The sequence below is a fragment of the Cynocephalus volans genome, chromosome 4 (genome assembly GCF_027409185.1).
Source record: "Cynocephalus volans isolate mCynVol1 chromosome 4, mCynVol1.pri, whole genome shotgun sequence".
Taxonomy (NCBI): domain Eukaryota; kingdom Metazoa; phylum Chordata; class Mammalia; order Dermoptera; family Cynocephalidae; genus Cynocephalus; species Cynocephalus volans.
This window is the reverse complement of record NC_084463.1, coordinates 132,355,363-132,379,103: the sequence shown is the minus strand read 5'-3', so window position 1 is coordinate 132,379,103 and position 23,741 is coordinate 132,355,363. Positions and strand designations below refer to the sequence as shown.

Here is a 23,741-nt window from a genome sequence, read left to right as displayed (position 1 = left end):
TGTAAGTAGCTTTATAGTTAAACATATCATTTAGAAGTCTAGACCTTCTTTCTTCAGTTTGCTGTATCCACATTCACTGAGTAGAACTTGTACTGATCATTGGGACCCAGTTAGTTCCAGGGTTCTGGTTTATTCTTTCTGTCCCGACTGACATCTGGATTGGACAATGCCAGACGCAAGACGTACAGTGCTGCTCCAGTACCTCCAGCTCCAATAAACATGAAGAAGGGGATCAAGTTCAGATGCTTCTTGGCCTGACCAATGATCTGGCGGAGGGTGTTTGCAGCAGAGGCTTCCGATCCGAAAGGAAACAAGAACAAACCTGCCAGGCCCGAGACTAACCAAGAAGAATGGTTATGTGATGAACTGTGCCCCTGCAAAATTCATATGTTGAAATCCTAGCCCCCAGTATCTCAGAATGTAACTGTATTTGGAGATAGGGTCTTTACAGAGCAGAGGTACTTAAGTGAAAATTAGGTCATTAGAGTGGGCCCTAAACCATAATGGCTAATGTCCTAAGAAGAGGAAATTAGGAGACAGACATGTAGAGAGGGAAGATAATGTAAAGACAGAAGGAAAAGATGACCATCTATAAACCAAGGAGAGAGGCCTGGAACAAGTCTTTCCCTCATGGTTCTCAGAAGGAACCCACCCTGCCAATACCTTGATCTAGGACTTCTGGCCTCCAACATTGGGAGAAAATAAATTTCTGTTGTTTAAGCCACCCAGTCTGTGCCCCAGCAAGCCAATACGTGGGCCCAGTGGCTGAAGCCCCAATTTTCAGCAGATGGGACTAGAGAGGCAGGCAGGGGCCAGATCATGCAGGGTCTTAAAGGCCATGGTAAGAAGGTTGGACTGTTTTCAAAGGGCAATGCAAAACTCTTCAAGAATTTTAAGCAGGGGAGAAATGCTATTGGAATTCACGGGAGTTCAGTTAGGAGGTGTTTGCAGGAATCCAGCAAGAAGAGATGGCAGGGGCTTGGATTAGAGTTATTGTGGACACAGATGTGGATGACTTCAAGATACATCTTGGAAGAGAACTGACAGGCCTTGCTGATAGACGAGATGTGGGGGTGAAGAAAAGGGTCTCAAAGCTGAGACCCTTTAGCAAGAAGAGAAACTGCTACATGGGTCTCTGCACACATGCATCCTCCTCTGGGTCTTTCTGCATGCTGTTCCTTCTGCCTGGAATGTTCTTCCCATGGGAGCCAGCATTTCAGCTCTCTGCTCAAAAGTCACCTCCCCAGAGAGCCCTCCCTGGCCAAGCTATTAAGAGCAGCTCCCATTCGTCTCTATTTATTGCCTTGCTCTGCTGTATGTTGCTCCACAGCATTTCTGGCACTGTGCTGTACATCTGTGCACATGGGTGTTTATTGTGTGTTTCCCCTCCTGGAATATATGCTCCATGAGGTCAGGGACTTTGTCATGCTTCCTGCTGCATCAGAGAATGGCACACAGTAGGACATTAATAAACACTCGTTGAATGAATAAGTAGAAATTAGTCTTAAAATCCTGGGAGATTTCTGCTCAAAAGTCTTCAACAGAGAAAGGCATTTCCATGTGTCTAACATAAATTAGACAGTCTTAACTACAATGGAGTTGAAGAGGAAGAATGAAGGGCTCTTGAGGCCATTTATTCCAGAATGTCTTGAGTTATGAGCCCCAAAGTGGCTAGATGTCTTTCATGGCCATACGGTGCAGGACACACAGAATGTACATTATCACTTTGCCTGACCCTGAGAAGTTGTACTGTGCTCCATTTCTGGAGCACAAGAATTGGAAGACCCTCTCCAAAATTTGTCACAAGCCCTGATTTTCAGCTCAGTGCCAATCATAGCTCCATTCTGCAAACAGAACAGATTCTTAATAAATCCTGCAACTTCATGGCAAGGGCCCAAAGACCAAGTGAGGGTTTCGGCAAGAAAAATTTCTAGGCCATTTGGCCATGAGGAAATTGATCTGGCTCCATGTCCATTTTTCTTTTCACCAATCAAGGTCCTTTGGGCCACACAAAATAGTGTTGCTTCTCTCCATTTAGTTCCTGCTCTAGCTATCACAGCCCCATCACAAGTGTAGCCTGTCAGTGAGGGAGCAGAGACATATTTAGAAAGTTGCTTCTGGAAACCAGATTTGGGGGATTTCTCACTTCACCACATGGGGAGAAGACTACCATGGTACAGGAGTAGAGAGACCTTTGCAGCAGCTTTCTACAGAGATTCCTACTGAGGCTACCTCTCAAAAGTTTTTCTAACAGTAAAGTGAGATCGGAACAGGTAGAAGGGTTCAAAATGATTGTTTAATGACTTCTTTTTTGCAAAGGTGTGCAAATGAAAAAATTTAAAAATATTACCAAAATTTCAAGTTTCATTTGGATGGCCTTCTAATAATGACCCATAATCACTCCAAGGCTATGGGATTATGAGGACAGCACATTGTTTCTGTGCTTCAGGAGAGTCAAAAAGACATTATGAGGTCTCTCATACACATCGAAGCAAAGAGGGACACCCTCCTTTTGTTTTTTCCATCTTCTAATGAGTGACCAGTAATTACACTGACCATGGAGAGGAGCAGTCAAGGACGAAGGAAGGGGCTTCGATGTTCTCAGCATCTCGCTGCTCCCGAAGCAAAGCATCTTCATTCTGGGGCAGGCGTCTCGGAGGCAGCTCCATCCCACTGTCCTTCTCCCCCTATAACCTGCTGCCCTCCACAGAGTAGTGGACATTCAATTACGGAGCAAGTCACAAGATCCCGCCTGCCTTGAGTTACAACCCCTGGTCCACCTGGTGTTTGGGAAAGCGTGACCTTAGATGTCAACTTTGGAAGTGTGGCCTTGTGCTGGGGCCATGGGGGAAAGACCTCAAGTACCCTTCACAAAGCCCATCTCCAGTCCCATCACGATGGAGATAGGCACCCCGTGGGGAGTACAGTCCTTTCTTTGTGTGATACAATTCAGAGCAGTTTTGAGATGTCTATAGTGCTGAGTGGAAGAGAAACAGAAAAAAGAGTATTGCTCTCTCCCTCATGGAATCTGTTAGGCAGGACGGTAATAGTTAACATTCACTACCTGTTTTCTATATGCTTTACTTGTATTAACTCATTTAATTCTCACAACAACCTTATAAGGTAGGTACCATTTGTATCCCCATTTTACAGATGGAAAAACTAAAGCACAGATAAAGTAACTAGCCCAAGTTCATGCAGCTAGTAAGGAGCCTACCTCCAGAGGCACTGAGCACAGCCAACACACGGTACTGCTCGTGAACTTTGAGAACAATCTATAAGCCACAGTCAACTAATCAAAAAGACCTTTTAAAAAGGAATCAACCTGAAAGTAAACGTGCAGGAATGGCTTTCCTTCCTGGGAAGCTGATTTGCCTTTTGCTATTAAGGTGAGTCATCACCTGCTTTTTCTCATCTTCTGGTGAGCTGGCACTGCAGGTGGCAAGGAGACCGAGAGCGTAGATCCCATGAGTCAGATCTGCACTCTCTCCGCTTCAGCTCTTGAAAAAGTCAAACAGATACACAAATCCCTCTTTGTCACTCTATCTGCCTTCGAAACACGAACCTCTGACTGTAGCCTGCACTTCTGAGCCCAGTGAATAGTAGCCACTGGCACAACACTGTGCTGGTCTTCCCCTTGATGGAGGGCCAGCCAGAGAGGGGAGGCTGAGGATGGAGGGAAGAGTGATGCAGAGGAATATGCTGGGCCACAGTGTCCCTCAACAGAGGGTGCTGCAATGGCCTCAGCATCCATCCTCTTCTCTCCTTGTGTCCCAGCCAGGGGGTCTGGGTGGGACCAAGCCCACCCCAGCTCATTTGTTGAGGCCTGACCGGGTTAAATCAATCAGCATAACCCCCTCCTTGTCCCCTATTGCTGCAGTGATTGATACAGGGTGGGCACCGGACCTATGGTGGCTCAGAGTAAAACCCATAAACCTTGTCTTGAAGTTGGGAAAAGAGAAATTCTCTCATGCTGGTCAATGCAGGATGTAGACGTGAGGCCTGGGGCTGCTGCAGCCATTTCCTACCAGACAGGGCCAAGCTATGAACAAAGCCAGTGCATGAGGGAGCTCAGCACTGCAGAGGAAAGGACTGGAAGCTCAAGCAAACCATGCTTGGATTTCCTGCAACCAACACATGCCTTTGATGTTGTAAGACGTGTGTGTTGGGTTGGGTTTTCTGTTACTTTTAGGCCAAGCATCCTAACTGATAACCACCTTTCAGACTGAACTCCAAACAGAAATGTACATCTGCCTACAATTTTGATAGTCAAATGAAATGTTTATATGGCTCAGAGCTATAAATGTGTCCTATTTTTCCAAGTTTCAGTGCAGGGTCACCTCCTCTGATTGACCCACTTATTTTATTCACTTGCCCAACAAATAGAGATGCTGCATCTCCCACGTCCCAGTTCCTATTCCGCATGCTGCGGTTTCAAGGATGAATGAAACACGATTCCTGCCCTTGAGGAGTCAAATGGGAAATAATACAAGTATTTTTTTTTTTTTTTTTTTTTTTGTCGTTTTTTCGTGACCGGCACTCAGCCAGTGAGTGCACCGGTCAGTCCTATATAGGATCCGAACCCGCGGCGGGAGCGTCGCCGCGCTGCCAGCGCAGCACTCTACCAAGTGCGCCACGGGCTCGGCCCTGGAAATAATACAAGTAAATCAACAAATGGAGGCCAGGGGTAAGAGATACCATTGGGGTGGGTACTAGGTGCTACTGGAACACAAAGGACAGGCATCTAAGTCAGACCCATAGGCATGGGGGCTAGGAAAGGATTCTGGGGAGATAATTTTGAACCAAGTTCTGACAGTCTTGCCTAAGTGAGTGGTTCTCAATTGGGGACAGGCTTGCCTCACAGAAAACATTTGGCAATGTCTGGAGATGTTCTTGATTGTCACAATGGGGAGGCACTACCAGCACTTCGTGGGCAGAGGCCAGGAATGCAGCTGACCACCCTGCAATGCACAGGACAGTCCTCCATACAAAGAACTCTACAAATGCCAACAGTGAGGAGGTTGAGAAGACTCAGCCTGGATGAAGCAGAAAGGAAGGGATGTTCCCAGCAGAGTGACGAGTGCGTGCAGAAATGTGGAGATATGAACCCACGTGGCAAGTTGGGAAGGGGTGCTTGGGCTGGAGCCAAGGGGGTGGTTAAGGGCATGCCTGGGCCAGCCAGAGCAGATAAGTCCTGAGCCGGGACCTTGGGGTTTGAGTCCCATTCCCAAGGCTGTGGGGAGCTACTGGAGGATTCTAATCTAGACAAGCCTGTGTGTTTTAGAAGTATTCCCCCGGTGGCTGTTTGGCAGCTTTAGCAGGGGTGAGTGATGGGGACTGGGCCAGGCAGCAGCTGAGGGACAGACAGGAAGGAACAGGCCTTCAGGAGGGTACCCTCCTCCACCCAAGTTCATTGCCACAGCACGTCGCCTGCACCTCTACCTTTCTCCTCCACTAGTCTGTAATCACCTGGGACATGCGCTACAGTTAATACATCTTTCCCTTCTCCACAGAGCCCCACACAGATAGGTATGTGGCCTCCATGCAGGGCTTAGTGCTAAGGCCAGCAGAGAAGGTGAAAATTACAGAGCAAAACCCTTGAAAATTCCTAAATCGTCCATGTAGCATGCATAGGTGGCCCTGTGTGTACAACCTTATAGAATAACAGGGAAAAAGAAAGATATCATCTGCAATGTACAATATGAACAGAATGTATGTAAAAGCTAATTTTTAACATTATTTAAATGATTTTTCCCTTTTTCTTTCAGAGCCCATATTGCTGCATTTGCATACGTTAAATGCACATACACTGCAATGATTTTTTTGCACTCAGTAAATGTTTGCTAGAGGAAATGAGAGGGATAGCAACTCCCAAGGGGTGTTCTCACTTGTTCACTGGCCTCTGCAGGGGCTTGGGGGCCACAGGTGGGCCAAGGAGCACATAGGATTGGAAGGAACTAGTGGGTTCCGTGTTGTGCTGCTCAGGACTAGAGGATTGATTTCCCCAGCTGCTGGGAACACTGCCAGGTGCCAGCCTCAGATGCCAGCTCTCACTAGGGATTGCCCTTGGCTAAAGAGAGAAGCCTCACCCAAGGATGCCCAATGATGGTCCATACTAGAGCACAAAAGCCCTGCTGCTTCACCCAAACTTAGGACAACTCTGCAGTGCCCTCTGAGCTTCAGAGCTCCCTGTAGGATCAGCTGAGACCTTATAGTGTCTATACCCTAGCCCCACCTCTAACTGTGCCCAATCCTGCCTCCTTCCCTTCCCCAACAGGTGTTCATCCCAAGAGCATGTTGGGGACCCTGGCCTGCAATAGCAGCTACCCTAGGTCAAGAGACTAAGAGGTCTCAGAGTCAGGGATGGGTACGCAGGCAGCAAGAGTAGGAGCAGCAGGATCCAGAGCACAGGGGATCAGAGAGAATGAGCAGGCTGATAGCACTTGTCTCCTAACAGAAGGGAAGCTGTTTGTTTCCAGCCTAGTAGAAGATGCCTGGATAGGAGGGAAGTCCTAGGCCTGCAGGGGAATCCTGGATCTGAGTAAGGTCACTAGGCCATCCTGAAACCCCTCCTGCTCCCTCCCAAACCTGTCAACAAGAACCCCGCCTCCCACTCCCCATTTGCCAAGAGGCCTCCATCTCTGTGGGGTTACAGGCTGGGCATCCACCAGCCTGGTAAGATCTAGACTTTACCTAAAGGCCCCCTTCACCACCAAACACCTTAACCTCTTTGCCTCGTGTTCTCCCAGGGAGCACGATTTCCCATGATCAAATATCTCCCTTGGATTAGAAGTATCTGTTAAAATACTGTACTATAAATTAACTTAAGATCACATATCAAATCATGGCTATTATAGCTTAAATTAGCTAGCAGAGGTAGGAGACAAATTAAAGGCTGAGCTGGGGGACTATGTAGGAAAGTTCTAGGTGACATGCTAAGGTGGGAATTGTAGTGGGGTATATATAAGAGCACCTAGTTCAGGGGGGCAATAAGCAGGTTGCTTCTAGAATAAAGGACAAAAATCCCCAAATCCAATCTTTTTTTTTTTTTTTTTTTTGTGACCGGAAAGGGGATTGCAACCCTTGGCACAGTGTCGCCCGCATCGCGCTCAGCCAGTGAGCGCACCGGCCATCCCTATATAGGATCCAAACCCGCGGCCTCGGCCTCGTTGCTCCCAGCGCCGCTGCGCCCCCAGCGCCGCACTCTCCCGAGTGAGCCACAGGGTCGGCCCCCAAATCCAATCTTTTGTTTCCCAATGAAGCCAAGCACTGGTTGCACCCTTAACCGGAACTCTTGGGCATCCCTGTGCTTTGCCTTGGTCTCTGACTATAATGCCAAAGCTGCAGAACGTGGGGCTGGGCGTGGCGTCCATTAATAACAGGATTACAAGTTTACCTAGAAGGCCCCAGACTTGCTACAAGCTATTGCAGGCAGTCAGGGACTTTCCGGATCATATATTATTTCCCTGCAAGTGGAACCCATCAAAACAACTGTTTTCATTCCTTGGCTTCCTTCCAGTAACCGTTGCTCACCTGTAACAAAGAGAGCTGGCTGCATTGTCAGCAAAGAGAGGCCAGCAAGATAAACACCCCATTATATACAATACAGTGCACCCAGGCCTTCAGCAGGCTGCCGGGGACTGAGCTGAGCCATGAGTCCTTTTTCCCCTTTGCTGCTATTCTCCACTAATGGCCCCACCTGCTTTCCAAGTGTTGCCCTGCCTGGCAATTCTCCTGTCATCTCGCTTTTACCTGGTACCTGTGGTGGAGGTGGCAAACAGGTACACGGCCACCTCTTTGTGATGTTCCTGTAGTGTCGAGGCTGAACGGCTACCATCCAACCCCCCCCCCCCCTTCCGTGAGGCTGCGGCCGTGGATGAGACTTAGCCTCTGTCAACTGGATGTAGTAGTGTGCAGTTTGCACAGAGGAAATGAGGCAGGGCCCATCTTCCTGCTGCCCTGGCTGCTGCTACTGGAAGCTGAGTAGTCAAGCCCCAGGGCTCTCTCATTCCTGGATCATGCCATGGCTACATTTCCTTAACCGCTGCAGTTCCAGGGCAGCCGTTTCCCCACCTTCCTGCTGAGAGCAGAGGCAGCAGACCTTCCTCGGGGCCGACCCCGTGGTTTTGTTCTAAGAGTCTCTCCTAGGACACTCCTCCAGCCCTCTGATGCTTTTGTGAGCACCTAATTCTTCATTGTCATTTTTCGTCTGTTTAAAATTGATGGACATTTTCTGTTTTCTGCCGCTGGACCTTGCTTGATATCCCTTTTTGTAGATTTACATATACTTCTCAGTTGTAAAATCATCTGGGTTTTGATGACATTTCAAAATATACCAAATAATGCCTCTGGAATGAGAGCTGAAGCCTGTGTTTGCTACAGCAGAGCCTTCAACACGATCTCTTCTGAGATGCATCAGCAGATCAATGGCCCTTCTCAACACTTTCCAATCCACTGCCCACATTTTGGGGTCTAAGCCCATTGTCTGCCAGGAACACCGATAAAGTACCTCCACTGTGTGCAACTTTAGACAAGGTGCGGGATAGAAACGTACAGGAAGTAGCTCACAAAGGTCTCTATTTCTGAGAAGTTAGCATTCATTTTCAAAGTTACAATTCAAACAATCCATTTCAGAATCTCCTTTGTAGCCAAGGCACATAGCTGACTCCATTCCTGCTATAAATTTTTAAACTCCAAAAACAGATCAAGGCTGAAGAGGTGCATTTTTTTCCCCCCGGGGAATGATTTGATTATTACTTGCCCTTTGGAAGCAAGGCTGATTCATCATAACCCATAGACTGGGATAAATCATTTGGCTGATAAAGGGAAAATCTCTTGGGTTTTTATTCTGCCTGAGAATCATGTTTAGGGCATTTTCTTTTCTTTTCCTCACTGAATTATTTTGTACCTGACTTTCATTTAGAAAATAACATTTCAAAAATACTTTGAAATAGAGGTATTTTTGTTTTTACATATTAGGCTGACATTTCCTTTTCTATCTACTTTATGCATTGGAAGGAATTAATTACAATGCCAAGGTTAGTTTAAAGATATGGTCTAGCCTTTTAGGAGTGGCTGCTTTGGGGCATCTTTTTAAAATAATGCATTCTTAAGGAGGGCTCGTCCTCCTAGAAAATTACTACCAAGTGAGCTGTAGTTACCACCAGGAGTGTACTGCATCCCTTAGCTGGTACGGTGACCAAGAGGTTAAGAACTGTTGCTGCAGAACATGGTGATCCCAAACCCCTTGAAGCTAAGAGTCTCTCTTCTGCAGGCCCTAAGATCTCTTGCTCTGTGGGAACTTTTTGGAACAATCAGGCTGCCATCAATCCTGGGGCTAAGATTTGCCTGTGTAGCATGTGTGTGTTTGCTTATGTATTTATTCATTTATTTTTACATGCAGGCTTCTCCTTTGGGACTCTAAAGTAGTCAACTTTTGAAAAATCCAAAATTAAATCAATTTCCCATTGTTTTTATTTCTACCATGTCAAGTTTCCTTAACCTGGCAGAAATGACCAGGTATTTTGGCCTGGTTTCAAGATCCCCAGACTCAGTAGGAAGAATGACATGTTTCTGACTGAATAACCAGCTCACTGCTGGGCTAGTCGATTCTTTTGCCAGGAGTTCCTTAGTATTTTTGGAAAACCAAGAACTTAGAAAGTGAACGCATTGTTTGAAACTACAACTCTCAGGGGCCGGCCCGTGGCTCACTTGGGAGAGCGTGGTGCTGACGATACCAAGTCAAGGGTTGAGATCCCCTTACCCGTTATCTTTAAAAAAAAAAAAAAAAACAACCAAAAAACTACAGCTCTCTTCTTTTCTACTTTATTTGCTGGTCCATTTTTTGTTTGTGCGACTTATCCATGTAAGAATCCTTGTAAGACCTCACATCTGGCCTCTTCCAGAGGTTCAGAAATGTAGGACATATTTCATGTTATGTAAGGAAAGATGTATAGTGAGGAGGGATGTATAGAAAAGCCATAATGCATATGGTTAAGGGGATGGGCTCTAGAGCTGTGCAGGCAAGTTATGTAACTCCTCTGTGCCTCAGTTTCCTCATCCATAAAATGGGCATAATGGAAGCATCTACCTGAATGGTAACTGTGCAAATTCAATTAGATAATACACATAAAAAGACTATAGTGTGTAATCAATAAATGTTAGCTACTTTTCACATGATTTAAGTTTTTAAAAGAACAATAAAAAAAGTCTATTAGGATGAAGCAGCCTCCCTAAAATAATCTGTGCTTGGAATACTTACACATGTCAGTGAGGGGTGAGCAATCTTCTTTTCAAAATTCTCTCTCACCTCTTTTTGTTCTAGGTAATTTACTAACACAACATTCCAAAGGTATTAAATGAGTACTACAAATCATGCCATTGTGGTTAAAAAATTTTCAATGTTCTCTTTTTAAGATTAATAGGGAAACCTCTGGCCCATTTTTTCACAACTGTAAAAGAGCCTGTGCCTAGAATCTCACAAGAAACCTATTAATACCAATCTTGAAATAAATTAAGAATCCTCTCGTATCTCAGGCGCTTAAGCAGAAGAAAAAGTTTCCCAAACTAAACAAGCATCCAGGAAGAATGTTCACTGTTGGTAGAGAGGAAATAACTGGAAACTTCAAAGACCCAGTCTTTAATTGCAGGTTGATTATCAAAGTAGTGAATGAATTTGGTATAAGAAATATTTTTTACAAGGAGAAAAATTAACATTGGATAATTTAATCCAGCAGACAAAGAGATTTGCCCAAAGCATCTGGAATTTCATAAACCTAAGCTATCAAACCATTTTATGAAAAATGAAAAAGAAACAAAAGATAAGGCTATCACTAGAAACACAAACATCAAGTTTAAATGTAAGGAAGGTAATTAGAAATTCAAATTAGGTAGAATATCTCTGTCTTTAAATGGACCGTTAAAAAAATCTCATCTTAAACTTTTGTGGCAGACAATAATCAATCTTGAGGGGGAAAATATTCTTGCCTTCAAGTTAGCATGATATATTTAAGAAATCAAGTGTCATTTTCAAACTAGAACTTCTCAAATTATAACAAAAGTTTGGCCAGATATACTTGAATTATAACTCCTGTTATAGAAAAATTTTTATTTGTAATTAGAGAAATGTTTTATGGGAATGGGGAAAAAACATTTTCCACAAAACCTAAGAACATACTCAAGACCAACAGAAATTCTGGGGCAGGGTGAAACGTTATTGAACATCTTGGCATAATATCATTCACGTGAGCTCCTGGGTGCCAGGACCATTTACAGGATGTGTACAACTTGACGGGGGACACCTAATTGAAACTTGTCATCTGAGGAATTCCGATGGCATTAAAAGAATTTTTGCAGTTTGGACACATCATGGAACATAAGCACATGCTTTGTCGCATGAAATCATCCAATCGCTCCGTAGGACATCTCATTGTTTCCATGGCACATTGAGGAGTTACGAAACCAGGAACAAATCCAACTTCTCAACATTGCTATGGATTAAAAGAAGCCCGTGTTCAAATGAATTCTAACCCATGTCCATGGTTCCTACTGCGTTTCTAAGAACAGAGAGGAAAACATTCAGGACATTTAGAATCTCCACTGAGTTTGGTCAGTAATGTACTATTCATAAAATGGTACAGTTTAGAAATCATGATCCTTTTAGCAATAATGTTACCATGACACATTCCAAGTAGTCTTACTTTGCAAAATAGGTGATAAAAAATAGCAAACATTTTAGTGCATTTTAAAATTCCACAAATATGTAGTAAACTGAAACATTATGGGATGTTCTATCCCCTTTGCTGAAAGGTAAAGCAAAGCTTGTATTCACCCCCACCCACCAGAGACTTACGTCGTATCCACTGTTACGAATTCCACGCCGGGGTCGCTCCCGAGTCACCAGGAGGTCCATCTCGGTTTCCCCTGGACTTGGGCTGTTCAGAGACTGCCGGCTTCGGTAGACAGAGTTCTTCATCTGTTGCCTGAAGAAAATTCAACAACTGTTATGATGCAGCAAATACCCTGACAGATGGAATTCTCCACTGATCCAAACTACAGGCAACCAATGAAGGGTTTAGATTTGCCTCACGAATCTCAGAATTTATGGTATTTGCTCCCCAGCCATAAGGGGCTGTAGAAAGATTGGAATAAAGATTTTTTCCAGATGCTGTAACCATTTGGCTGAATTGTAAATGTTCTTTCATATGGAAACTAGGTAATACAATCAATTGCAACATGCAACCTCATCTAAAATTCTGCTAATGGTAAGGCCAGGGGTTCTCCCTCACCTCTCTAGGACAGCTAACACTGGCAGAATGAGCTTGCCTCTGCTGACCTTGTTGACTCAGCAGCCTACTGTCTCTTCTAATCTCTCTGATTTCACATGCAGGATTTGATGATGTGTTAATAAACCCAGTAGCTAGTGGGATGCTTAATACTGTGACTGTTGATAGATTTCTACCATTACCACAGTGGATTCTCTTCTGGGCTAAGAAGCCAAAAACCTAGAGGTAATTTGGGGCCCATCCATCCATCCATCCATCCACCCATCCATCCACCCATCCATCCTTCTTTCCTTCCTTTCCTGAGTGCCAACTATGTACTAGGCACTGTGGAAGATGATGAACATCCATGATGAACAAGACACACATGGCCCCTGCTCTCTCAGAGCTTACAGCCTCATAAGGGAGACAGACAATTAACAGGATAATTTCAGACTGATAAGTGCTATCACAAAAACAAGGAGCTGTAACAGAAGGTGACTAGGATGGGGGATGGCTTCAGATAGGATGGTCAGGGAAGGCCTCTCTGGGGAGGTGACATTTCAGCTGAGTCCTAAATGAAGCCAACCACATGCTGATCTGGGCACGGAGCATTTCAGGCCCAAGGAGTAGTAAGTTCAGAGGCTCGATTCAACTACCTCTCTAAAAAATTCATGTATTTGTCACCACTGTCTTGTTTCCATTTGTCACTAGAAGAATCTTTTTGAGGCATGGGAAAGAGACAGCAATATAGTAAGAATTGTGGCTCTGCTTTTCTTCTGCAAAAGGCAACTTTTACCAGTGCGGAGTGAGGCCCAAAGAAGACAAGTGATTTTCAACTCATCCTGCAAAGTGATGAAGAGATAAAACTTCCCTTTCATCCAACAACAAGTCTCTCTGTAAATACTTTGCATTTCCACACCATCTATCTTCAGTGAACTCCTCAGACACTACCTATTTTATGTCTGGCTTCTAGGATTCTAGCTATCCACGGGTTGAAGGTGAAGAGGTTGCATTATTTATTCTCTGTGACCACGTGGGAAGCCAGAAACCGGGCAGGCATATATACTTCTTCATGAACACGCAACAAGTTAGTCAAAACTGTCACACAAAGTCTAGAACAGACATTAGAACTCCAAGGCAAAGTATTACCCTTGCATTTAGGCTTAGGAATAAAGCAGACGCTATGAGATCTACTCCTTTACTATGAGGAGCTGATACCTGTTTAGAGAGCATCTGTGGTCTTTGCTTGCCTGGCGATAACCTTCTTTTGGTAAGAGCATCATGACATTCATTGGGGGCTACCTTTCCACCAGGGTTAGGCATGTGACTCAGGCTGGACCAATCACAGAGTCACATCCCCATGACCACATCATCTAAGTTGATCCAATGAGACTGAGTCTCAGGGCTTTTGCTAGGACACTAGGAAAAGGGCATTCACTTGGCATGGAGGTTTCTAAGAGAGGATAGAAGCTTGGAGTTGTGGGCAGCCAGTTTGCCACCATGAGGTAAGAGCCTGCCTGAAAATGGGGCCAGCAAAGAGTGAAGAGAGAGCAAGATCAAATATCAGAGACCTTGTATGACCCCCTAGATCCAGTTATGCTGAAGCTTTGGCCTTTCCATAGTGCTCAGTAACACATTCCCCTTTTTTAACCAGTTAGTGCTGGGTTTCCATCATTTGCAACCAAAAAGATCCTGACTAATACAGGGGCTTACAACCTAATATTATAACTGTGCCCTATAGTTATCTGCAACTAGAGGAAGGGAGCACAGTCTCAGTAAGCATGTAAAACAGAATCTACTCTGAGTGATTCACACTCTAAGGCAGACCCCAAAGAATTCTCATCCTTGACCTAATTACAAATCATTTTTTGAAAAAGCAGACTGCACAACTGTCTTGAGATTGCCAATTAGCCCATTTAGAAAAGATTTACTAATAAGGGTGGTGGCAGAGTAAATACTAGGATTAGCAATTGACATTTAAGTAGGTTATTTTGTTAAGTATCAGAAATACACTAGTGAGATTGTGTAAGCGCTTTCAGGAACGATGAATGTGGGTAAACGCTTAGACACTAGAGAGGCAACATTCTATTACCATACACAGCTCAAAGGCTGCTGTTTAACATGGATCTCAATTGACCAGACCACCAATAGATGCCTGATGTGTGAGCATCCACTCAGAAAGAAATTAGGCCCTCAGGTAGAGAAAGTACTTATTTTAATCAAATAGAGTTCCACTTGGTGCATTCATCTGTTGTTGGTATTTTGGTATATTTTTTAAAAGTTAATAAATTTTTAAATGTGCAAACTTGAGAAGTAAGTTGTTTTACCTCTAAAAATCTTGCTGGGTGGATAATAATAAGTTTTACTTGGATTTTTAGGGCCTTTTAAATCCCAGTACGGTTTAAGAAAGTAATTTTCAAATTGTGTTCTATGGAACCCCGGGGTTCTGCACAGATGGCCTGGAACCACTGAAAATGAGGAAGAGGCCCAGCTGCCACCACAGCAACTTTGTTTTTATATGTTATTGCTTTAGGCTGGGTTCCCCAGCAGCAGGCTCTATACAGTGATTTGAGTGCAAGTGGTTTATTTGAGAAGTGGTTCCAGAAAGCACCAGCTGGGGAGTGGGGAAATGAGACAGAGGAGGGAAGGAATCCAGTAAAGAGTATGATAAGGAGAAGATTAGAGTTTTGGGCAATAGGGGCTCAAACTCACTGAAGAAGTGTGGGAGACAGTTGTTTTTAAATGTAGGTTTTAATATTACTTGGGTATGGTAAGGCCAACAAATCAGGAGATGACTGCCATTGAAAAGACAGCTTGTTCTACTCACAGATCCCAAGGGGAGGGGACAGGCCATGCCACAGGGAGCTTGCACGAGGAAACACCAGGGTCAGTAAGGAGTCAGAGGGAATGAGGAGAAACAGTGGACAAAAGACTTGATTGTATGTAGTTTCTGTGGGAAGGAATGGGCAAGGCATGGTTAGCAGGCTTAGCATTGGACAGTTTGAACATTTTGGCAGGTTCTGGGGCATAAGAGATGTCTCTAGTTACCTGGCACCTGCCCTGGGGTGATTAGGGCAGGAGGACAGTGTCCCAGCATGTGAGAGCTCTATAAAGGAGGCGGATGGGGTATGGGCTCTGGATTGGTTGGTCTGCATATGAAAGGTGTGTCTGCAGTGAGTCCTTTACTATAACTAGGAATTGGGTAGCTCTGGGAGAGGCAGTTTCTCTGGGGTCAGCAAGGCCCCAGATGTCAAATCATCAAATACAGAAACTAGAAAACATGGTTATTACAACAGTGTAGCTTACACCTCGGAGTTTCCTTGCCGGAGGTATTTATCCACCAATTCCCATCTGTCATCAACGGAGGATGCTACATGATGCATTAACTACCTGACACTTCTGGTTGGTGGCTGCTGAGAAAAGGTAGAGTCATAGATGCCTGTAGTAAGTAGAATGCTTCTGCCTGTGCAGAGGGAGCTGAGGGGCTAGCCAGGGTTTGCTGACAGCGTCTGCCTCAATTCTAGTACATACTTTGTCTCTCTGGATAGGAATTTATAACATAAAAATGGGGTGTCCTAATTTTTAAAAAAAGAGCTGTGAAAACTATTTTAAAAGATTTAGTGATGAATCAACATTTGGAATCCACACTTTTTAAAATTGGATTTAATTTAGGTCTTAGAGTAAAATTCTGATTACTGATGCTACCTCTGGACTACAAAATAACTCCCTCTCTTGTGGCCTGCTGTGGTTAGGCCACCAAGAGCAGAAGCTCTAGAGAGGGGTACTGTGAATAGCAATTAACAGATAACCCCAACCTGTGATGACAGGTAAACAGCAGGCAGCCTCTGGAGTCCACAGCAGAGTGTGTCAAGAATAACACCGCTGAGCTTACCGAGATTCTGTCCCTCTTGTTTTTCTGTTAGTCTTTCCCTCCCATCCCCATCTCTTGCTGATCCTATCTCCATTCCTAATCCCAGATCACCCAGTTTGTGGCTATCCATCTTTTCCCCTTAAGTATTCAAAAACAAATTTTTAATTTTTTTTTTTTGCTTTAGAATCATGAAATCATTTCTTCAGCAGACGTTTACTGAGAATTAACTACATATGCACAGCACCAGCAGGCCATCAAAGGGCCTTAAGAATCTGACCTGAATCTATGCCAGGCAATGGAGATGCATCTCTCCAGAAACAAGTTTTGCTCATTCTTTGTTCGTTCTCTTTCATAAAAAAAAAAAAAAGCCTTAACTGAAAATTTTATTTCTTAAATAACTTCCAAGCTAAGTTCCTTGTATTTGTACATGATCTTTGACTCGTTTTCCCTGAGTGTCAGCAGGAAACTGCAAAAAAACAGCTCTCACCCCAGTCTATAAAAGCCCACTGAAGTAAAAAGTCCCAAAGTGCAAAATAGAAGCTAAAAATGCCATTGGCCTCCCTATAAAATCCATATATTTTCTTCTCTCTTTTTTTTTTTACAGTTATTAACATGGTGATACATGCATTGTGAATTCTGTCATGGTATGATTTTATATCAATAGCTGGTCATACCAACCAAGCCTAATCAGAAGCATGGCAAATTAAACACTGGTTTAGAATTCTCTCTTTTCTTTATCGAAAATAAAGTATGCTGGTTCAATTCATGAGATTTAGCCCCACCCCCTAGTGTGATTTCATGGTTTGATCCAAGCCTGTCACATAGTCATTTTTGCTTTTAATAAATACCCTCTAAGGCCAGGAACTGCCCTACTGCTCCCAGTCTGTGGAGAATGCATCTGCCATGGCTCTGTGGCAGGCTGGAGTAGCAGCATGCTCAAAGCCAGGGGCAGTCACCAAGGAGAATGTGTATTGAAAGGAGGTGGTCTCAAATCACAAAAACGCTGGGTAGGTAGGAAAGGAAGAAGGGTGGACATGCTTGGCTCTGTTAACTTCCACCTCTTCTTCTAGTATGTGAGGTCACTCTGCTTAGTGAGCAACAAAGCTCAGAAGGATGCTGCTATGGTTTGAATACTTCCCTCCCAAACTCATGTTGAAATTTGGTTGCCATTGTGATGGTGTTAGGAGGTGAGACCCTTGGAAGGTGATAGGGCCATGAAGCCTCCAACCTCATGGGTGGGATTAATGCCATTATAAAAAGGTGAGTTTGGCCCCCACTTGCCCTCTTTGCCCTTCCACCTTCCACCATGTGGTGATGCAGCAAGAAGACCCATGCAAGATGCCAGTGCCTTGATCTTGGACTTCCCAGCATCCAGGACTGAGAAAATATATTTCTGTCCTTATAAATTACCCAGTCTCAGGTATTCTGTTATAGCAGCACAAAACAGACTGAGACAGATGCCAATTCAGATCACCTGGCCTAGCCCTTCCTCACTAGGCCAGGCTCCACTTTCAGACTATTATAGCAACTCCCACTCAAACACCCATCACACTTGTGATTAGCAAACTTTTGGCGTGATCATCTTTCTCTCCCATCAGACCTTAAGTTCAAGAGCAGCAATCGGGCTATCTTGTTCACCATAAAATGTTGAAGGAATTGAATGAATGAATGAATGAATGAGAAAAAGCACACGTGACCATGACAACATTCAGCATCTTGAATGGCGCCTACTACATAGCGGGTGACAATAAATGTTGAAAAAATGAGCAAATCTGTGAATGAATAGATAAACCAGCATGGAGTTCTGAGTAGCTGTGCAGTAAGTACTGAGGCTGAATGCAAAGGTGAGGCATAAAATTTGCTTTTCTTATGCAAGAGACACTAAAATAATTGAAAAATACAATGTCCCTTGGTCTGGAAGTTGCATAACTAGGAAGATGATAATTATATCTTCACCCAGCTCTGAAACAACTACTGGGTTGAAAATATCATTAAGCTAAAGGACAATTATGGTTGTTTGCCCAAGTATTTTTTTAAATGGCTTTAATTTTATTCTCTTCCAGACTCATTATGGAGCACCTGCTTGCACAGACCAGCATGATCAGATCAGTGGCCTGCAAAGATCACAGACCTAAGGAACCAGATCAAGGGCCCCGCACTATATTGCCAAGGCCTCCTCTGCCCTCATCCCACCCACGAGACAGCCACGTTTAGAGAATCCCTCAGAGACTGCACCTGTTTTGAGACTCGGCGAATGGAGCACACAGTTCTGGGTCTGGATCCAAAACATGCTCTATTTCCTTTTGGGATTTCTCATACATCTTTTTTCTGTCGGTCAGACCCTTGTTCACCTCCACTGGGGGGAAGTCGTAATATCCCTTCCTTTTGGCCTTGAGGCGTAGCTTGTTCCGATAGTGCTCGATGTCTGACTTCTGCTTCAGGGCTTTATTCACCTGAGGGGAGAGAGGGTCTTAGGCCCACACCTGGCCTAGCACGGCTGACAGGTGAGAGACTTTCACTAGGTCATAACTCCTAGAAAAGCCATCCTAGGCTTCACCTCTGGCCCTTTAAGCCAGCTGGACCCAGCTGTGTCCTTCCAAGCCCAGCCTACAACAGTGGGCCACACACATAGTGTGGAGAGTTTCCAGCAGGGCCTCCTTCCCCCTAGTCTGTCCCAACTCTGCTCAAGCCTAGGCCTGACTCTATGCTCTTAGTTCTGTGGCATTGGCCTTAGTTCTGCCTACAGTCTTTTGGTTCCTCTGTGTGAGAGCCTCTGACTTGGCAGCCCAGCTAGTTCTCGGTGCCCTGACTCCAGCTCCAGCCCTGAGGAACCCAATGGCCTCTCCCGGCCATTTAGCTGGTGCCCAGCTGGATAAGATAACCAGCTCCTGAAGAGGCTGAGTTGAGACGAATGGGGTAGGAAGGGGAAGCAGACACGCTGCTTCCAAGGCCTTTCCACACTATCAACCTGCATATGAGACCATATTTTTATAAATCTATGTCTTTCTTGAGAGATAGGTAATTTTGAAGCCTTCTACAGCTACTAATGCCAACCAGGTCCTGCTCTATAGGGCAGAGTCAGTCTGATCTTTCAGACAGGAGCAGGGCTAACGTAATTTCTGACCTGTTAAAGATACAAGTACACGACTATGCTAAATAAATAACAAATGATGAGTATGTTACACCCACATTTCCAAACTTTCTATGTTGCTGTTGTTTTTTTTAAAATAACTTTTAAAAGAATTTCCTGTATATCATAACAGGAAAATTTAAACTTAAGCCAGTCACCCATAAGAAAAGAAAATTATAAACAATCTGCATCAAGCTCCACAAAGCAGCAAATTAGAGAGAACAGTTCAGGGGCTCTCTCCCAACCCAAATGCCAGCAAGGTCCATTCCTTTAACTATGAAAATGTAGCAAGGATCCATTTTTGGACAAAGAAAATGCTCATCCGTTCTCCTTCTGTGACAGGGCAATAGGCCTGGGAGGAAAGGGGAGCAGTAAGTTTAATCTATCCCAGATTTGGAATCTGTCTCTATGACATTCATATCATTAAGCTGGGATGAAAAGATCCAGGCATGACAGCATTATGTGGGTCCATACTGGGCAGAGGGCCCTAATCAGGAGCAGTTATCAGTGCATTAGTGTCAACCCCAGAGGCTTCTCATCGCTGGGCTTGCTTGTCTGGTGGCAGAATTGAGCTCAAGGAAAGATTCAGTGGCTGTGATTGGTTTTGAGAAGACATCAGGTTTTCAAATTACAGAGCCAAAGGGTGTAAAGTACATGATCAATGATTCCCTCCTCACTGGTTGTCTAATTGATGATAATAATAAAGTGCTTACTGTGTGCTAGGCACTGTTCTAAGTGCTTTGCATGTATTAACCAAGTTGAGCCTCATAGCAGCCCTATATTATGAATGGAGATGCTGAGGCATGGGGAAATTAACTAACCTCCCTAAGGCCACCCAGATAGTAAGTAGAAGAGCTGGGATTCAAACCCTTGCAGCTTGGCTTGAGAGTCCGTACTCTCTTCAGCACAACGCTGTTTTTCACTGAGGAGCTGTAGTAAGTCAAAGAGAGGGAAGGAGCACTGGACAGGGAGTCCAGGGATCTGAGCGTCATGGCTGTCACCATAACCTGCAGTGTGACTTTGAGCAAGCCACTCGACCCCTCAGGCTTCAGTTTTTTTGTCTAAAAAATGAGGAGGTTGGAACAGAAGTGCTAAGTCTACGACCAGTCATTTTAAAAAACTGATAGATCTCAACCCATCACATCTTCAGGTCAGCTCAGTCTTCCTGCCCAGAAAACAAGAGGAGCTTCCTGAATCAGGTCTGTAAAATGCTTTTATAAGTGGCCTGGATGGTGGATAAGGATAAGCCCTTGATGCACATTTACGACACCCAGTTGCACAGGGCTGAGGCATGTTCCTTGAGGTGTGGTGGGAAAAAGACTTGAAAACTTTAAAAATCTCCCACCTGTTGCAGTAACAATAGCAGGGTATAAACAGATGAAATGAACAACCAACCTGACAGACAGGTGTTGAAAGACAGTAACCTGTTATTGCACAGAGAAAACATAAGAGTGTATGTGTGTGTGCATGTGCTTGTGCACATGTGTAATTCACAAGCAGGTTCCATATGCATGTTCTTAAAGGTTCATAAACATCTTCAGCCCACTGACCATTCTGCTGCAGAAGATGGAGGGATGGCAGATCATTTTTACCTGACTTCTTGCTCTCCCTCTAAACTTCCCCTATCTACCTATCTATCTATCTATCTATCTAATTTTCTTTGATGAAATCATCACTCTCCGGCATAGGTTATGTATTTTTTTTCAGACTCTTACAAAAGTTGATTAACATCATTATGTCCATTGATATCCTCCTGGAAGCAGCCAATGGCATGTTTCAAGCTTGCCCAAAGGACAACTCAAATAAATGCCATTTCAGAGCTTATATAGAGGGCCACATCCCTGTCCATATGACAATATCTTCACCAGTTCCCTCTCAATTCAAGCCCTTCCCATCCCCACTACAAACAACACCCCATAATGGACAGTGTAGGAGTGTTATCAAGAAAGGCAGAGGCTGTGTGTGTGTGTGAGGGGAGTAGAACTTCTGATGATTCTCTTCATAACCACAGTTTTTAAAAAGTTTCCTTTGGGCTTTCTAATGACAGTAGAAAATGCTCTGAAAAAAGTACCCCACGAACTCGTGATGGGTGACTTGTGTCCTGATTCATTCTGCTGTGGCCTGGCTGGACTCCCTCCCCGCCCTGGGTCCTTGGGTGCTCACCTCACCGTTGAGGACTGCCGACGACTCCTGACTCCTGTCCGCGGTGGCATGCGCCACGGGGAGGGCTGTGGGTTTTATTGCGATGAGCTGCACAGACCCAGAAGACGTGTCAAAGGGGTCTGCAGTCGCCTTGCCAGAGCTGTCAAAAAGAACAGCTCCCTCCTCTTCATCACTCGCGGGCACTAAATACAACATAAACACGTTGACTTTATGATGAAGGGGAGAGCTGCGTGATCAGGGGAGGATTTATGTAAGGCTCACAGCTGAAGGACACTACGCTACTCAAAACGACCTCAGAAACAACAGTGTCTGGTTCTGTGCCAAGGACTGTGACCCATGATTTTCTTTTAAATTTAAGATCTATGCTATTTATTCCTTCACTGTGTTATCAATGGATAGAAAAGAGGTCTGAATTTAAACAATAAAAACCATTCTTTCAAAACAGTGATACATTTGAGGAAAAAAGAAGGAATTTTTTTTCTCTGAGTCAGAAATGGAAAAAGTAAATTCATCCAAATCTTGCAACTATTCTTAAAATCTGACAATCAACAGCATAACAGCATTCAGTTTAGTCTTTGCCACCAAAGCCATGAGTTTTTGCACACTATTAAGGTAACAAATCCTCCTGGGTCAACTAGCCATGGTCATTGTCGCTGACACCTTTTTTTTTCTTTCTGAAGGCAGCTTCTCCAAGGATTTGGGTTTTAGTTTCTATCACTTGTCTAAAACAAAAGAAAGCTATGAAATAACCACCAGAGAAACTAATTTGAAGCTACAGACAACTCCCCTAATTAAATAGAGTGATTTTCACCTACACTCTGTTAAATTAATTCTCCCCTCTGACAGATCATTCCTCTGTGATTGCTGAAAGACACCAATGTACCTTGTGTTTCCATAACTACACTGACAAGAGACGTTCCAGGGCCAGTGGTATCTCACTGATTTACTTGTTCTTAAAGCATATTCCCATTAAGTAACTATAAGAATGACAGACAGCTTATTGAGCATGGCTCAGCAAGAGATAAATTAAACTTGTTCAAACAACAAAACCAGTGGACAATTTGGGAGCAATTAGGTGTTACATTAAATACAAATGTAATAGAAGTGTATTCATCTTTCCTTCCACCTGCTCAAGAGACTGGGATGTTATTTAAATTATTGAGAAACACACAGTTTGTATCATTTTGTCACTTATCATAATCAGAGATGTGTCAAATGAAGCCAAGTAAACTGTTAATTTACAATGTGGCTAAAACACTTCAGAGTCTAACAATGGGTTATAATTGGAATTTTTTTTAGTTCTGTGGACTGATCTCCAAATAGCAGGGTACCAAGTAGCCCGTGACAGGAAAATCTCTACTCAGATGTGTTGCCAGATGCATATATATTTTAGGAGTGTAATTTTGCTGGGCAACTCCTGCCTGGACACCATGATCTCCCTCTGGACAACTGCTATAAAAGCCATCCACGGTATCTGGCCTCCAATATGGCTCCCAATAATTCTCACCTCCTGGGGCCGGCCCGTGGCTCACTCGGGAGAGTGCAGTGCTGATAACACCAAGGCCCCGGGTTCGGATCCCATATAGGGATGGCCGGTTAGCTCACTGAGTGAGCATGGTTCTGACAACACCAAGTCAAGGGTTAAGATCCCCTTACTGGTCATCTTTAAAAAAAAAAAATAATAATAATAATTCTCACCTCCTAATATTCAGACCCACAATGAATAGGACTGGCCTGTGGAACCAATAGGAAATTGCAGGAATAATGTGTTACTTCCCAGGCTTGGTCATAAAAAAGCATTGTGGCTTCTACCTTGCTTTCTCTTGGATCACTTACTCTGGGGGAAAGCCAGCTGCCATGTTATGACATTCAAGTGATCCTATGGAAAGATCCAGGTAGCAAGGAATGGAGGCCCTCTGCCAGCAGCCACCTGAGCAAGCCATCTTGTAAGGACCAGTCAAAACTTTTGATCACTCTAGCTCAGGCCAATATCTTGACTGCAACCTCATGAGAGACTGAGCCGGAATCACACAGCTAAGTCATTCCTAAATTCCTAACCCATAGATGTTAAGTGAGATAATAAATGTATATTGTCATTTTAGGTTGCTAGGTATTGGGGTAATTTGTTACACAGCAATAAATAACTCATACACCTCCTCTATTAGTCAGTTTCTGTTGCTTATAACATAAATACCTGAAACTGGGTCATTTATAAAGAAAAAAATATTTATTGCTTATAGTTTCTGAGGCTGGGAAGTCCAAATTCCAGAGAACACAGCTGGTGAAGGCCTTGGTGGTGGCAACAGTGATGGCT

At 44.1% G+C, this 23,741-nt stretch overlaps 1 protein-coding gene and 1 pseudogene across 2 annotated transcripts in view; both read right to left on the bottom strand.

The window, feature by feature from the left end:
* The window catches only part of KIAA1549L (KIAA1549 like), a 272,564-nt gene that overhangs the window by 26,634 nt on the left and 222,189 nt on the right, over positions 1–23,741 (bottom strand). For both annotated transcript variants that reach the window (XM_063095748.1, XM_063095749.1), the window contains exons 14-16: positions 21,428–21,609; positions 18,370–18,587; positions 11,852–11,981 (exon numbers count right to left, since the gene is read on the bottom strand). In XM_063095748.1, coding sequence (XP_062951818.1) covers positions 11,852–11,981; positions 18,370–18,587; positions 21,428–21,609 — 530 coding nt within the window. The remainder of the gene's footprint in view (positions 1–11,851; positions 11,982–18,369; positions 18,588–21,427; positions 21,610–23,741) is intronic.
* Positions 31–2,669, bottom strand: LOC134375034 (cytochrome c oxidase subunit NDUFA4-like; annotated as a pseudogene).